The 17,592-nt window shown below is 44.3% G+C and overlaps 1 protein-coding gene across 20 annotated transcripts in view; it reads right to left on the bottom strand.

Moving 5' to 3' along the window:
• The window catches only part of ARPP21 (cAMP regulated phosphoprotein 21), a 164,064-nt gene that overhangs the window by 44,658 nt on the left and 101,814 nt on the right, over positions 1–17,592 (bottom strand). For all 20 annotated transcript variants that reach the window (XM_070777372.1, XM_019984570.2, XM_019984574.2 and 17 more), the window contains 4 exons: positions 15,143–15,324; positions 14,091–14,186; positions 12,750–12,995; positions 9,033–9,159 (listed from right to left, as the gene is read on the bottom strand). In XM_070777372.1, the coding sequence (XP_070633473.1) occupies positions 9,033–9,159; positions 12,750–12,995; positions 14,091–14,186; positions 15,143–15,324 (651 nt within the window). The remainder of the gene's footprint in view (positions 1–9,032; positions 9,160–12,749; positions 12,996–14,090; positions 14,187–15,142; positions 15,325–17,592) is intronic.

The raw sequence follows: 17,592 nt of genomic DNA, 5'->3' as shown, positions 1-17,592 counted from the left end.
GTGTGTTGCTATTTCCTCCTCCAGGGGATTTTCCCAACTGAGGGATAGAGCCTGGGTCTCCTGCATTGCAGCTAAATTCTTTACCACTGAGCTACCTGGGAAGAGGAGCCTTTTCAGGGCTACTTCCTTGGAGATAGTGTCCTTTGATGTTAGTGATTTGCACAGTTTTCTATTCAAAATTAGAAAAACATCAACAATGTTAAGCAATAGTGAACTCCTTGGAAATGACAAATTTAAAGACTAGGCTAATACTTTTTTCTTGGGTACCGTGTTGGCTTGGAATTTGGAAAGCACGATGTAAACAACATAATTCAAGATGCTGTTCACTGTTTTATCACCACAAATTTCTAAGTGAAATCAATACCCTAAGGCTCACTTGATGCTGGCTCTAGGGACAACACTGGAAACAAAAGACAGTCGGTAAGTTTCATGCTCTGCTTCGAAATGTAGGGAAAATCCAGCTCATTTTTCTGAATCATCTGAATGTTAGATTGTGGACGTCTTTGGGGGAAAGCAGTGTGCTATCCCTTAATGGCAAGGGATGTGTAGAGTGGAAAGAAATGAGATTGAAAAACTAAAGTAAAGGGGGAAATGCAGACAGTGAACACATGAGATGCAAGCACCCAGAGTTTGCAGGGAAAAATCTTATTAAATACAAGGAAAAATGACAAGGAAAACAAATGACAAACAGGAGAGAGAGAGACCGACTGTTTATTAGAGTTAAGAATTAAAGATAGAAAACAGGGACTGCCCTGGTGGCCCAGGGGTTAAGACGCTGCACTTCCACTGAAGTGGACATGGGTTCAATCCCTGGTCAGGGAACTCAGATCTCACATGCCGTGTGGCCAAAAAGTAAATATTTTAAAAATAAATTAATACAAGTAAAGATGGAAAATAAAATAAGAAAATGGATTTAGGGATGGGAAGGAAACGGAGACCATGAAGAATGAAAAAAAAATTTTCTAAAGACAAATGCAGCTGAGAAATGAAGTCATTCGTAGACCTAGGTGACAGCTGACAGCAGAAATTGCTGGCAACCAATTTGTAAGAAATAAAAAAATGCAGCACACAAAAAGGGAGGGTCAAGACTATGTACAGCACAAAACATCTTAAATTCTCTTAATTTACTTTGGCTTTATAGCATCAGGTAGATCTGACACCTTGGAACAAATAGTTTGGGTTCTCTGGATATCACTATTGCGTTCATATTCTCTTAGGACATCACATATGAAAGACGTTCGAGTTTTCAAAAAACAGTATTTGTGTGCTTTTCTGGCCACAATTCTTTCCTTATCATCCTCTAATCTGACTCTCTTTTTCTTTAACAAGCTATGTTTTCCACTTTCTGTTGCATAAGATAAAGAAAAGAGATAATGTTATGATCTGTCTTAGGATCTTTACAGGAAAGCAGAAAGTCTAACTGTCGCAGTCGTGTGTAACTGCTCAACAGATGAATACATTCACACCAAAGGTACATAAAATGCAAAGTGTTAAAGTGACTATTTCAAATATGTTGAATAAATTCTTTTACCATGACCTGGGGGACAGAGGGACCTGGCCATCTGTATTGCTTTCCAAACCTGTAAGATTTTCAGACCTAAAAACAGCACGATTCCCATCATTGCTTCTAATAGTGTTAACCTTTCCCAGAATCCCAGCTTAACACTTCTCATTCCTATTTCTGTAAATGGAATAATTAGACCAATTAATGAAAGAAACACATGAACATTTCCATAGAAACCTTTTCCAGACTGATATTTTCAGAACAGCGTGTTCCGCAAGGATTTATCCATGTGACTTCCTCTGATGTTAACAGAAATCAGACAATTAAATTCTCCTGTAACTCTTTTATAATTTACCCCCTCTGCTCTTAGGAATATAATAATGCAGACATCCAAAGCGCAATCACTTCCTTAGAGGTGTCAAGTGCAAAAATTTTTGCATTGCTTCTCTGAGTGATTATTGGTTATATATTCTTTCTCAAATTAAAAAAAATAGATTAATGAGGTTTTAAATATTAAAATGTATGGAAATTATATGAAGGGTAATTAGGAAAATAGTTCTCTCTTTTAAAAAATAATCATCAAACTTGGGAAATAAATTTAAGATAAAAAGAGAAGGTCCCAATTTCAATAAATGAGCATCTCTTATTGGTCACACCAGTCAATCACATTCTTTCTTTAGCTCTGATCTCTGATGCTCTGTCTCCTCAGCTTAGCCAATCCTGAGAGGGAAAGAAGTCAAGATGAGGAATATTATCCTAAGAACAAAGACGGAGAAAATGTTTTTAAAGATAAAACCCTTCTCAATTACATTGATACTGACTGCTTAATAAGTAAGGCTAGAAGGACAGGAGTCACTGTCAAGTTCACGCAACTGATCTGGTTAAATAAATTTATAGACTCCATTAAGGTGCATTTTGCCCCATCCCAAATGCGTTTCAGAACAACATTAAAGAGGCAATAATCTTCCTTCTCAGTAGGAGCTGTTAATAGGAACAATATGCTATTGCAACAAGAAATATTACTCCTGAAAGAAAGAAAAAAATAAGACGTTGCTTTTCCTATCAGGAAAGGAGCACAGGCTTTGGTTTATCTTCAGATACACATAGGTCACAGATAATTCTATCTTCCTGCCAGGAATGCCATTCAACCCCATTCCATTGTTGAACATCCAGAAGGCAACTAAAATGATTAAAGGAAAGCCCTGCCACAGCCAAAGGGTGATGTGGGTAGGTTTCCAGGGCCTGGTTATTCCCTGCCATCTGAATACTATCAAAACTAGTCCAATGTATGACTTATGATGGGAGCATTATTATTTTACAGACATTCCCAAATTGCTCAGTATATGGAAATCCAAATAGGGGACTTCCCTGGTGGCTCAGCCAGGAAAGAATCTGCCTACAGTGTGGGAGACCTGGATTCGATCCCTGGGTTGGGAAGATCCCCTGGAAGAAGACATGGAAAGCCACTCTAGTATTATTGACTGGAGAATCCCAGTGGACAGAGGAGCCTAGCGGGCTACAGTCCATGGGGTTGCGAAGAGTCCGACCATGACTGGGTAACTAAGCACAGCACTGGGGGTCCGGTGGTTAAGACTCCATGCTTCCACTGCAGGGGGCGTGGGCTAGATCCCTGGGCAGGGAACTCAGATCCCACAAGCTATGCAGCACAGCCAAAAAGAAACAAACAAATATAAAGAAAATCCAAATTTATGGCATCCCTGACTATGGATCTACGACATAGTCCTTGGGCATTCAAACTTTGAAAACGTGTATATTTGTTTGTTGAAGTGGATTGGTTGGTTAGGCTTTGACTTGATTTCATAACACTGAATTACTATGATCTTTTGATGATTAAATTGGAGGGGTGGAAAGTGAAAGTCACTCAGTCATGTCTGGAGGGGTGAGCAGTTTTCATTTAATATTTTAAACCTTCACATTTTTCTCTCACTCATGTGCACATGCTCCCTGGCCCTGATAAGAGAGACTCCGCATTGGGCAGGAGATTGATCTTTGGTTTCCTCATCTAGCAAAACTGAGTGTTTAACTTCCACTTCCATTTCTGTCAGTGCTATTTAAATCTCATGATGACTGATGAGCTGAGTTTAAGATAAAGTCCACGTGAGGTTTACCTTAAATACTAATGAAAAAAAAAAATGAATCAAGTTTAAAAACTTCTAAAGACCTCCACCATTTCCTCCTGCAAGAAATCCCAACTTTCCTATCACAAGGCAGGGTGGAGTCTCACCAGCCCAGCACATAGATGTGAGCAGAGCAGAAGTAAATTAGGTAAGCCTGCAGAAGCCCCACAAAAGCTGCAGGGGGTTTTGCAATACGATGTAAGTGTGTTAAGATTTTCATTGTTTCCTTTTGAACTACAGTTTTAAAAGTAAAACACTGTCACGGAAAACGCTCTATGAAATAGGTTTTATCCAAAATGCCTCATTTAGCAGATGGTTGGGAGCAGGAGAACATGGGAGAGGAAAAGGATTTAAAAGGTAGAAGTGAGAGGCATCTCCACAATCGTCAGAATCCACCTCAAATGACCCACAGGAGTTAGAATCTAGGCTAATGTAAGATTCCAGCAAGTTTCGTGTTTTTTTCCCCCCTTTCTTCTCTGAAGCCATCCATGTTCTCTTCCTATTATTCTATTTTTTTTAAGTTTTTTTTTTAATTTTTAATTAGAGGATAACTGTTTTACAATATTGTGTTAGTTTATTTTCATGACAATCAAGAATACAGAATCTTCTGCTCTATCAGGAAAGCAGACCACTGGACTGTCCCTTGTAAAGCAGTTAGCTTCATGATTTTTATACCTAGACCTAAAGTCATATTACTGCCACTAAGCAACAGGGCTGAAAGCCTGGTGTGTGAGAGACACGGCAGGAGCTTATAGAAGACCTTACCCAAACTCCAGTGGTCAAAGGGCCTTTCCCTTCCAGACTATGGAATGGAATTTCTGTGGAATGCTTCCAGCTTCTTTTAGGGAAGGAAGCACTTCTTGTTGATTTGGGAAAGGAACCAACATGCTCCATATAGCTATAGACCTTCCTCCATCCTTAGACTTCAGGGGTATGGGGTTGGGGGTGGGGGCAACCTTTGTCTTGAGATTCATTTCAGGACTTTAGGAAGTCTTATAGTTGAGAGTTGTGAAGCTCCACCTCTCAGCAACAGACAGAATGAGCAAATAAAAAAGCAGCAAAATTATAGAAGATCTGAACAACAAAATAAATAGGATTTGATTGAAATGTATAAAACATTCCACCTAACAACAACAGAATACCCATTTTTTTCAAGTGTTTAAAGGAGCATTCACCAAGAGAGACCATATCCTGGGCTATAAAACCAACCTCAACAATTTTATAAAAACTGAAATCAATTATAGTTTTTGGCAATAATGAAATAAGTCTAGAATCAATAACAGAAATACAACAGGGAAATCTCCAAACACTTGCACATTAAACAACACACTTCTAAATAAACCATGGGTCAAAGAGGAAATCTCCAAGAAAAGAAAAAAATACATATAAATGAATGAAAATATGACATATAAAAATATGGGGGACACAGCCAAAGTAGAGTTGACAATGAAACTTAGACCATTAAAATCTTACATTAGAAAAGAGCAAAGGTTTTAAATCAATAATCCAACTTCCTACCTCAAAAAACTATAAAAAGTAGAGCAAAATAGGGCTAAAGGAAGAAAGTAAGAGCAGAAATCAATAAAATTGAAAATAAAAAATAGAGAAAATTAATGAAACAAAGAGGCAGTTCTTTGATAAGATCAACAAAATCGATAAATTTAGCAAGACTGTCTGATTTTTGAGACCCCGTGGACGGTAGCCTGCCTGCCAGGCTCCTCTGTTCATGGAATTTTTCAGGCAAGAATACTGGAGTGGGTTGCCATTTCCTCCTCCAGGGGATCTTCCAGTCTCAGGAATTGAACGCAAGTCTTCTGCATTGCACGTAGACTCTTTCTCAGTGGAGCCACCAGGGAAGCTCTTATGAAAATTAAGAGAATTTAAAAATTATCATTATCAAGGTGGAACAAGACATCACAACATATTCTGCAGCTATTATAAAAATAATAAAGGAGGGACTTCCCCTGTGGTTCAGTGGTTAAGAATCTGCCTTGCAATGCAGAGGATGCGGGTTCAATCCCTGGTTGGAAGCTGAGATCCCACATGCCACAGGACAACTGTGGGCCACATCCACGGAACCGGCACAGACACCTAGAGATGCCCACATGCCACCACAAAGAACCCCCGAGTGGCAACAAAGACCCAGTGCAGCCAAAAAACAAAAAACAAAAGAAAAACAAAGGAATAGGAAAGAACTACTGACAACTTTATAGCCATAGATTCTACAGCTTAGAAGAAATGGGCCAGTTCCTCAGCAACCACAAACTACCACAGCTCAGCAAAGATAAAATGGTAATTGGAAGAGTCTTATAACCATAATGAATTTATAATGAAAAAGTTCCACACATTATTTTCAAATAAAAAGAAAGCAAAATATTTCTGATTCCGCAAATTCCCAGGCTCTGACAGTTTCACTGGAGGATTCTAACCAACATTTAAAGATTTAGCACCAGCTTGACACATTTGGACCAGAAAACAGAAGAGCAGGAAACACTTTCTAATTTATTTTATGAAACCAGCAGTACACTCTAATACCAAAATTAGGATGTATTCATTCCCAAATGCCTAGTTAGGAAGGTATATGGGGCTTTATAAGCTCATTTTTGTTGCTTTTAGGACATGCCCAAGATCTTGGAGAACCAAGAATGAAGCTATATATACATACATTTTGCTTTTTAAGTCAACTAAAAAGGGAATTTGGAATTGGAGACATGATCTAAAAGGAACTCTTATTTTTTTCCTTCCCAATGTGTGATTCCTATGCAGATGTCTCAGCTGCTCTCTGCCATTTGTTCCTGACCAGCTCTGCAAAATAACATGGAAGCCCACGTGAGTTGGGAGGCAAGAGTCCAGGTTTTCAAGTTGTTCTGCTGTTAGGCCAACTTGTGTACTTAGAGAATTAGTTATGTGTTATCTGCCTTGGTAACATGCTGGCTTAGTTACCAGCATGTTAATTTCTATAGGATCATCCACACCAGGAAGTAAAGGCAAAACTAGTAAGTATATTTATGCTGTTATGATAAAAATTGGTTAACACGCAGGCTTAGGAGGCTCTCTCTAAGAGAGTCCACCGACACAGCGGCTACCCCAAATAACTCGCCATGTCCCTTTCGGAAGTCACTGTTGGTGCCGCTAAGCTCGGCTAAAAGCTTCCCAGCTGTAGGGTCCCAGAGCCCCTTCTACCATCACGGAGCCATCGCTGAGCTGTGTTCCTTGGGTTTTATTAGCAGAGGTGATTCTCAGGGAGATGACCAGCTGCCCTCCCAAACACTCAGTAAATTCAGGAGAGGTGGAAAACGCTGGGGAATGTTAGGCCTGACGTCAGGGGTCGTGCTCCCTGAACTAGGAGCTTAGGGCCCGCATGTGCACACTGTTATCAATTTCAAGGATGATGCCGTGCACGTATCATTTTGGCGTTTCTCATCTCCCCACCCCCCACAGACACTGCCACTCACTTCCTTGACACCTGAAGCACCAGCTGCTATTTTGAGCAAGAATCTGACTTAGAATGCCTTCTTCTAATTATGTGTCATTATCTCGCCCTGGGGCGGCAGTTCCCTAGTGACGTGGAGCCATGGGACATGTCAGACCCACTGGGTTGTCATAAATGCTACCAGTTAGGTCTCCCTGAGATGGGGAGAGTGTTTCTGCATCCCCAAATTCTCCCACAGTGTTTAAAAAAGAAGAAACAAAGGCCAGATGGATTCTCCCTTGTGCTAACATGCATCAGTGAAGGCTGTGGAGAGTCTGAAGTTTGTTCTAAAAATCTTATTCTGTTACCTAGTTAATACATTCATCCAACTTATTCAGCCCCTCACACAGACCCAGAGCCAGTGCAACTGGCTCCAGCCCTGGATCTGCATTCTTGTATGTGAACTATACGCCAACAGAGGACTAACATATCCTTCAGAAAACTCTCAAACAGTGGCACTCAACTAAAATTTTAAAACTTCTTATAATTAGACATTGACATCTTTCTTCTTTTAAGGGCATCAGTAACCAAAAAGGAAACTGCTCTAGTTTCTGGACCAAGAGCTAGATTAGAAATTAATTCTTTGATAAACATGAGCAGACAAAAAAAAAAAAAAGACGGTTCAGAATGCAAACAACACTAGAGAGTGTTATCTAAATTGACAGCACAGTTACCACCAGCTTGAAAGAGATAACATTTTCCAACAAGGAGAGAAAATATGGCCAAACACCTATCCTAAGATAACTAATAATTAGAAATCCTTTAGTGTTCTCATTATGGCAAAAGTGTCAATTCAGAGGTCGAAATATATTCTTTCCGAAACTGACACAGTGTTGAAAACAAGGCAAAGTCTGGTTGCCTGCTATACATGTCCTATCTTCTCCCACAGACGTTAAGTAGGTCTTGAGATGAACTAAAGAACAGATAGCCACTCCCAACACAGTTAATAAATGATCCCTCCCAACTGACAAAATGCCAGCCCCACCAGCATGAGTATTCTTCAGGTGGGGATTTGCACTCATCCTTGGAAAGGATGGTGCTTTTGGTTACAATGTACAAAAGCTGTGTTTTTCCTGTATATTTCCCACCCCCACGTCTCACACATTACAGAGGCACATACACAGATCCAGTGTGGAAGTCGGACGACAGATGGGAACACGTGCTCTAACGTACCGCCCTACTCACGGAAGGCAGGGGCCCCCGGCCAGGGGGTCTTCAGCAGGACCATCGGCGGCTCCCCCTACTGTGTGGGCAGCGGGAGGGACACCCGTGCGCCCCACCGCAGGTCCCTCGCGCCTGCCGGCTTCCTGCTGCCGTTGGGGTGGCGGCGTCCCGTCAGGAGTGTGACACAGTAGGGAAAGAGACCGGTTCACTGTGAGACCTGCTACTCACTCTCGGACAGTGCCTCGGCCCCCCTTCCCACTGCACAGCGGCTGCCGCAGGCGGTGAATGGCCCTCCAGACTGTGAGCCCAGGTCCGAGTCCCATGGGGACACAGGCTGAGGTGTCAGTGACCTTCTTCTCAAGACACTGCCTTTTTTTATGGTGCTACAGAAACATCCTAACATGGTCCCCTAGCCTTAGGAACAGGGGAAGACGGGTGGGGGAGAGTATGAACTAGGAAGATGGGGAGGTGGTTGGCTCTCAGCTTTCAGAGGAAACTAAGAGGGTCCCCAAGTCAGTTATATAGACCGTGTTTCGCATGCGTGCTGGGGAGGCCGGGTAACGTGAGTTTCACCTCGTGGGACCTGTCACTTATCCACACAGAGTTAATCAAATGCTCCGTTATCTTTCCCGGGGAAGGGAAATGAGCTGATGTGAACTGTGAAGCTTGGATGCTCATCCAAAGAGGACAGCTGAGAGATGTATGTGCAAAATAACTCATCTGGAGGAGGAAATGGGCAACAGATTCCAAGTACCTGCTGGCTGCGCCGTCGGCGGTATCTGCTGGCCCCTCTGAGCACTGAACTGAACCGAGGCCATGGGCCGGTACTGCTGCGTGGTTGAGGTAGGGTACTGACCAGACGGATAATAATACACAGGCATCTGGGGAAGGAAGGGGACAATGGCAGGACATGAGGGCTGCAAACGGAGTAATGTTTTTACACATAAAATACATTGTCATCTTATGACATAATGTGAATACAGTAAATTGCAAAGATGGCCACCCTGCCTACATGCATATGCATGGAGTGAGTGAAAGTCGCTCAGTTGTGTCCAACTCTGTGAGCCTATGGACTGTAGCTTGCCAGACTCCTCTGTCCATGGAATTCTCCAGGCCAGAATACTGGACTGGGTAGCTGTTCCCTTCTCCAGGGGATCGTCCCAATCCAGGGATCAAACTCAGATCTCCTGCACGGCAGGAGGCTTCTTTACCATCTAAACCACCAGAGAATCCCAAGAATGCTGGAGTGGGTAGGCAATCCCTTCTTCAGGGGATCTTCCCAACTCAGAAATCTAACCGGGGTCTCCTGCATTGCAGGTGGATTCTTTACCGGCTGAGCCGCCAGGGAAGCCCATGTATGTGTCACCAATGCCATGAGAAGAATGATGATTTCTGAGGCTTGTATGCCTGATCCTTAAGAAGACTTGCAGCTTTCACTCTTTCAGGAGAGAACCTAGCCACTAGGAGAAGAAGTCCAGACTGCCCAGCTGGAGAAAGAGGCCATGTGGAGGCCAGAGGCTGCCCAGCCAAGATCCCAATGCTCTGACTTAAGAGTGAGGCCCCACGTGACCTTCCAGTTCCAGTAAAGCTGCCTGGGACAGCACCACGTGGTGAAGGGGCGGGCCATCCTCACGGAGTTCTGCCACAAATTGCCGACCTGGCTGTGAGCTAGACAATGCCTGTTGTTTTAAAGTGCTGAATTTCGTATTTTTTTAAATGCAAGAAGAGTGAATGAAACAGTCAACAATGACAACACATTTTTAGGGTAGTTTTAAATGTGATTGGGCTTCCCTGGTGGCTCAGCTGGTAAAGAATCTGCCTGCAGTGAGAGACCTGGGTTCGATCCCTGGGTTGGGAAGATCCCTTGGAGAAGGGAATGGCAACCCACTCCAGTATTTTGGCCTGGAGAATTCCATGGTCAGATGAACCTGGTGGGCTACAGTCCATGGGGTCGCAAAGAGTCAGACATGACAGTGATTTTCACTTCACGTAAATGTGATCATCTAACTTGAATCGTTTTTCTAATGGAAACACAAGTAAGTCATGAAATCTAATCTCCAGCCTAAAAGGATCAGAGGATGAAATCATGAAATAAGGGCAGGTCCAGCAGAGCACTTATTAGAGTGGCACATAGCCAGTATCTCCCCTCCAAAAAAAAAAAAAAAAAAAAAGAATATTCAGTCTAAAAAGGGATATAGGTTAAAAAAGAATATTCAGTCTAGAAAGGGATATAGGTCAAAATTATTGTTTATGTCACCTTCTGTCACTTTCTCCTGAATGGGAATGACTGAAAATATTCTAATTACTTCCAGTAAGATTCGAATCAAATGTCTACTGACCTGGAAAGATTTCTTGCCTGTCTCAGGTCATTTATATGAAGGCTCTTTTCTTATTAATCAATTACCTTTTATTTCTAGGCCTCTGACTTTTCTTCTATCAACTTCTTTAAAATGTAAGCAGAGGCATGCCAATTCACAGCTTACAAGGTTTATCTGTTTGGAATAAAGTGAGGAGCCACCTGCTTGAGCATGGAGAGTTTTATGGCTTGCCCTCTTTGCTTTGTCCATGCATATTTGCTTCACTCTTCTGGTGGGTTGGGTATTCATGGCAAGTCAGACAAAACTGACCTTTATAGTTATTAAACAGGTTCATTTTTCTGCATAAATTGAGCATATTTTCATATATGCCCACAGACCATACCGCATGTTCTTTTCATTATTATACATCATCGAGTCATTGAGTTTTAAAATGTTTAATAACTTGAAAATCACTGTGGGATATATCCTATACCTTTACCTGTGGTTCTTTTACAAAGAAGTTCAGAGATGTTCAGACTGGTCATGAACATGTGTTTTCTGGTTTTTTCCCCCTTCCCTCTCTCTATTTTTAAATCTATTAAAGAGAGAATGAGAGCATTTCCATTGCAGATACACCAGTGCTCTGGGTTGTCTTTGCTCTAATATTTGCTCTAGTATCTTTGCTCACTAAAACTGGAATTCCTTCAATCAAGCAAGGACATCTTTTTTTTAAAAAAGGCTTCAACTGAATATTCTGCCAAGTCTTCTCTTTCCCAATAATTAAATATTCTTAAAATCATTAATATATTAGTGAGGCCTGTTCTCCTGTAACTTAAAATTATTTTCCACATCTCCTTAAACCCGACCCTGATAGCTCAGTTGGTAAAGAATCTGCCTGCAATGCAGGAGACCCCGGTTTGATTCCTAGGTCAGGAAGATCCACTGGAGAAGGGATAGGCTACCCACTCCGGTATTCTTGGGTGGCTCCAGTATTCTGAAGAATACAGGCGAATACTCCAGTATTCCCTGTTGGCTCAGCTGGGAATCTACCTGCAAGGTGAGAGACCGGGGTTTGATCCCTGGGTTGGGAAGATCCCCTGGAGAAGGGGAAGGCTACCCACTCCATTATTCTGGCCTGGAGAATTCCATGGACTATAAAGTCCTTGGGGTCACAGAGTCAGACACGACTGAGCCACTTTCACTTTAAACCCCACCAGTGACACCACTACATTGCAGAGAAGGCAGCTAGAGGTGACTATAATTATCACTCAAGATAAAATGAATGACTGGGTGAAAATCACTTCATGGCGGAGGATTCTGCATGGCTGCAAAAGCAAATAATTTATTCAAGATGTTAAGGCAATGCCACACATGATACAAAGGTAACACTGTACTGGAAACAGCTCCTCCAATGAGATATTTCATAATTAGCATGGAATTTGCTTGGGCTATGCATGCCTTGAAAATGGACCAGAAAACGCCTCAGTGCATTTTACATCTTGACAGTAATCACTTGCAATATTCAGCAAGGGATGCCCAGGAGAGCCCCAGAGATGTTTGGTGGTAAAGAGTAACACATAATCAGTCTTTGAGAAGACAGTAAAAATCAGTGATCTGTGGTGTCTTACATCCTCAAGTCAATTAAATATGATTAATGGCTACCTGTGGGCGGGTGTGGGAGGCCGTAGCCCCCAGGGGAGAGGAGAGTACAGTGGAGGGGGCTTAGCTTCCTCCTTTATATTCTGAGAGGAGCCCCCGATTAGCTCCAGAAAGATGCTTATGAATGGATAAGAAAGGAAACATGTCTCCAGAGCAGCAGCAGGAGAGATGCAAGGCCCCCAGGGGCTGACTTCCCTGCTTCCTTCCCCAGGGCTTTCCTGCCCGGAGCCATCACCATAGTGAGCCTCATCCTGCAGGAGGTGATGCTCTGCCATGGCCTCTGCACCAGTGGCCTAGACAGTGGGCCATTCCCTCTGGTCCTGGGGACACAGGTCCGCTTCACCCAACTTCCTTTCTGAGCCCCATAAGCACAGCTGGTGGACAGGACAGACCAGGACCTGTAGGCTGGGAGTATCAGTATGCCCCAGAAGCCCGAGGTGGGAAGAGTTGGCGATATTCTACACGGAAACCGAGCTCAAGGTGTTCTGGCTCTACCAGCTCTGGGTCCCACTCACCTGTGTGGGTGGAGGCTGATGCACGAATCCCTGTGGCGAGGCAGGGGGTTGGAGGACTTGCTGGGAGCCAGAGAAGCTCCCTGTGGGAAGCTGCTGACCCGTGGAAGCAATGACGTAGCTTGGCTGCTGGGTGGGCTGAGGCAGGAGGGACGGCGGGTAGACGGGACCGGCAGGGGGCTCAGGAGTCTCCCCGGAGGACTGCCGGCTCAGGGTCATCTGGCCGAACTGCGTGGCCACATCCTCTCTCTGCAAGCCATCGAGAGAAACCAGGACATCAGCAAGGCTGGCTGAGGAATGGCAGGGGCACACAGAAGCAGACGCAGGACACAGGCTTGTCCTTACCAGAGACAGAGGGGGCACGATTTGGGAAAAAATAAATGAAAGGAACTCTCTGTCCAAAACAAGAGAACGTAACAAGGGAAAATAGATTTTAAACTCAGAGATGGTCAATAGGTTGACCTGTATTTCTTTCTTTCAATGGAAACAAATGATTATTTTTTCACTGTGGGCTCAAGATCCTCAGAATAACAGTAGAATGAAAAGGACTTGGTGGTCTATCCTAGAGGGTCATCTGGTCTACCAACAATAGCCCACAGGCTCTGCCTACTGGAGAGAGACAAGAGGGACTTGTACTGCCCTTGGCTGCTGCAAAAATGGAACCAGGGCTAGAGTCATCAGCAGGCTGGGTGGAATTCCACTTGTAAAGGAGTATTTATTCACTGCCTGGCCTAAAGTTAAGAGAGAATGCTCACTCTCATTGTCCAAAAGGACCTAGTACATTGAGGGGAAATGAGAGGGCTCTGGAGGACTGGGATACTAGGGGAACATCTGTATCCGGAGCAGCAGGTGATGTCAGTTACCATCTAGATACTGACTTTAAGTTATTTGCGAACCCTCACACCAAACTCATGTGTCTCTCTCCCCCTGACTTCTAACTCAGAGGACATCCAATTCCTGCTTAGCTTGTACATGCCTTTTTATATTTTTTTGGCCGTGCATCATGGCACATGGGATCTTAGTTCCTCGACCAGGGATGGAAACCCTGACCCCTGCAGGGGAAGCACAGAGGTCTTAACCGCTGGACTACCAGGAAAAGTCCCAAGCTGGTAAACTCTTAAAAAGGGTATCAGACTGCAGGAGCATTAAACATAGGACAGATGACAGAAAGGAAAGCATTCTTTCTGGAGAGGAGTGGCAATGTTCTGGAATGAGACATTCACACACCACGTTCCCGCTGACAGTCAGCTCAGGGCCCCCCACCCAGCATCAGTCCACCCAGCAATAGTAAAACCAGAGAACACGCTCTCCCAGGAGAAACATCATCCCCACAAGATACAGTACCAGGGGGAACTGCGGCGTTGGCGACACAGGCAGGAGATGCTGGGGAGGAAAAGACACAGCTGGGTATTGCACGGACTGGGAGGAAGCCTGCAGCCCCTGGACAGATTGGAGGAAAGAGAAAGCTGATCAGGTTAACAGGTGAGTGCTGGGGGTTGCAATCCCACTTGCCTCTGAAGCACACCACCATCCCGCACAGGCAGTCTTGGTTCAGTGCATCTGGAGAGGGGGCCAGCCACTGATGGGAAGACAGAGCCAGGCAGGCTGGCACCAGCCAGCCTTGGGGAAGGCTTGCTGCCCAGATAAGAAATCATGTGCGTGAAACATCTGAAATAACTGTAAAGCACTACAGAATTTAAAGAATTTCATTTAGTTTTTTTAAGAAATATTGTGAGACTTTTCATGTTGCTGCTGGTGGTCAGATTCCCTGGCTCTAAAAATATAGTCCAAAGGCTAAGAGTTGCCAGGGTGAAAAATTTTCCTAAGAAGCAAGAAAAAAACAAAAGAAAACTGAGGTTCACCTTGGCAACTTCCCTGGACACCTCAGGTTTCTGTGGCTATTTCCACGTGTTGCCCTAAAACAGGAGGGGAGCCCTACATCTGTCCAAGGCGCAGGTGAACAGCCAGGCCACCTTGGAATGAGCTGGTTTCTGTTCTTCCCGTTGGTAAGACATTTCATATTGTGTCTTTGCAAACACGCGCACTGCTCTGCATTGGGAATGATGACAACGGGCTGAATGGGGTTGAGTTCCGTCCCCAAGTCAGGCTCCTTGATCATACAAGCAGCGTTTGTCATTCCTGTTCCAAGCACCACGCCTCAGCATGCAAGTCACTGGATGGGGTGGGTGCTCAGATCTATCAACACTTAAGGATCCAGGTGAAGTCCCATTAGCCTATCAGCCAGGGCTCTCAGTGGCCAGCTTTTATGATGGAGTTGAGTGGACAGGGGTGGTATCCATGGGAAATAGCCCCCTTCCTGACGCATCACATGTCTGAGGCTGGCGTGACCTCCATCTCTGTGCGCCTCCCCTCCAGGTCTTCCCACCAGCTCTTACCTGAGTGACCAGGGGGCTGGCCATTTGTGGCTGGGCTGGCTGGACCTGCTGTTGGGGCTGCGGGGAGGGCTGCTGCTGGGGCTGTGGCTGGGCCTGCCCCACCATTGCACTACGCAGGGGCTGCTGGCTGGCTGGGGGGTTGTAGATGGCGGGGGTCCCATCAGGATTCACGAAGGGCTGGCCTGCAATGGGACCATACCTTGGTCAAGGAAAACTTCTCAAGCCCTCTTTGGACACAAAGAACCCCTCTGAGAGATGTTCAAAATGGAACCTGAAGACAAGGGCCAGTGGAACCCTGGGATACCAGAACCTTCACCAGGGCGAAGACTTGACAGTTTAAGACTCATCTGGTTGAGCAAAATAACGGTATAATAAGCCCAGAGCAATTTAAGATACTGCAAATAAAGCCACCACCTTCAGGGTGATTCGCCAAAGCTAGGAGTACTTGTGCGTAGCAGCACCAGGAGAAGGAGGCCCATGGAGCCCTGGGTGTGCTATCCTGTACCTTGCAGCCACCAGCGAGGTAACTTACACTGAGATTAGGGCTGTTTTGCATTGACAGCTCCGCGGCATTCAGTGACTCATTATTTACCAGTACGTTTGCTTTGCTTCCACTGGGCTGCTCACCAACTCAGAATCATTATCTGTTCCACAAATATATGTACAACCAGAATATACAACACGCATTCATTCACTTCTCTAAGTAGACAGCAGCCGGGGAGGGGACTGAGATTTTGAAGGCGGTGCATAATAAATCCATCACAGAACCATCTGGTCATGGGGAAGCAAATACACATTGTCTTGTCCTGTGAAATACTGGCGTGGTTCACTGTTATTGCTCCTGCCATTTGAGGAGTGTTTTATAGTTTACAAAATAGTATCACTGGGACCTCATTGGGCCTCCGAGGAAGAAAGGTGTCATTGTGTTGTGTTTCTGAAGAGGAAAGACAGGGCCACTAGGAAGGTTACAGGAATGAGGGGCTGAAAGGAGAAGGGTAAGGAGAAGCAAATGAAAGAGAGGGGATAAGAGGAAAAGGGAGGTGAGGGAGAGAAGAAATGGGTTTCCAATATGGCAGGTGCAGCAACAAGCATCTCACACCCAGGGTCTTCTCTTCCAAGAATCCCACAGATGTGCAATCTCATTCCACTCTATTATTTTTTATTCATTTGGCCATGCCATGTGGCTTGTGGGATCTTAGTTCCCTGACCAGGGATCGAACCTGTGCCCCCTGCAGTGGGAGTTCTAACAACTTAACCTCCAGGGAAGTCCCTCATTGCACTTTAAGAGACAAGATAATCAGGGTTCGGAGGGCCCAAGCAACTTATTCAGAAATAAATGAAGCAGTAAGTGAGACAAGCAATGACTCTGGTCCATTCACCTCCCATCACACCAAACAACTTTGGTGAATTACCCAAGTTTGCATGATGAATACATGGGACAATGAATGAGGTTCCATGAAAAAAAAAAATCCAACCATAACTGAAAACTGTTCATTAACACGTGAGAAGTTAGGAGAGGTGTGGGTCATGTTTCAAGGTGGAATCACCCTCAGGATTGGTAGAAAAAGAAGACCCAGAATATGGGTGAAGAGATGGGCAAGGTGCCTACAGGTAAAGAGCAACGGACTTAATTTCAACTCATTTAGGAGCTGACATGGGACTTCCCTGGCCGCCCAATGGTTAGGACTCTGTGCTTCCACTGCAGAGCACACAGGTTCAAGACTGATCCCAGGTCGGGCAACTAAGATTCCAAATACTGCATGGTGTAGCCAAAGAAAACAAAAAAACCACCTTCCTTTAAATACTGATGAAACTATGTGCAGGGCAGGGAACAGAGATGCAGATGTGGAGAGCAGACTTACGGACACAGCAGGGAAAGGACAGGGTGGGATGAACTGACAGAGTAGCACTGAAACATGTGCATTACCATGTGTAGAACAGATGGCTGGTGGGAAGCTGCCATATGACACAGGGAGCTCAAGCCCGTGCTCTGTGATGACCTGGAGGGTAGCATGGGGGTGGTGGGAGGGAGGCTGAAGGAGTATATGTATATTTATGGCTGATTCACACTGTTATAAGGCAGAAACCTACACAACATTGTAAAGCAACCATCCTCCAATTAAAAATAAATTTTTAAAAGTGAACAAATAAACACGGATGGCTCTGGAAAAAAACACCTTCCTTTAAAAAGATTAGGAACTGACATGAAAGCTTTAGCATTTCCCAAATTTTCAGCACTGCCCTCAATGTGTGTGTGTGTGTGTATCCAACAAGTAACTTTATATGCTGCATATTCATGAACATACCTGCCAGAATCACAGAAGTTCTAACAACAGTTTCATAATTAATCACAACATGCTGTGATAGAAAAGCAAATGTGCTAGAATTGTAGTCACAGAACAATGACTAAATTTAGAGGGTTTTTAAAAAATGTTCTCCATAAACACTTG

Source organism: Bos indicus, chromosome 22 (assembly GCF_029378745.1).
Source record: "Bos indicus isolate NIAB-ARS_2022 breed Sahiwal x Tharparkar chromosome 22, NIAB-ARS_B.indTharparkar_mat_pri_1.0, whole genome shotgun sequence".
NCBI lineage: Eukaryota > Metazoa > Chordata > Mammalia > Artiodactyla > Bovidae > Bos > Bos indicus.
The sequence above is the reverse complement of the archived record's forward strand: the minus strand, read 5'-3'. Positions and strand labels throughout refer to the sequence as shown.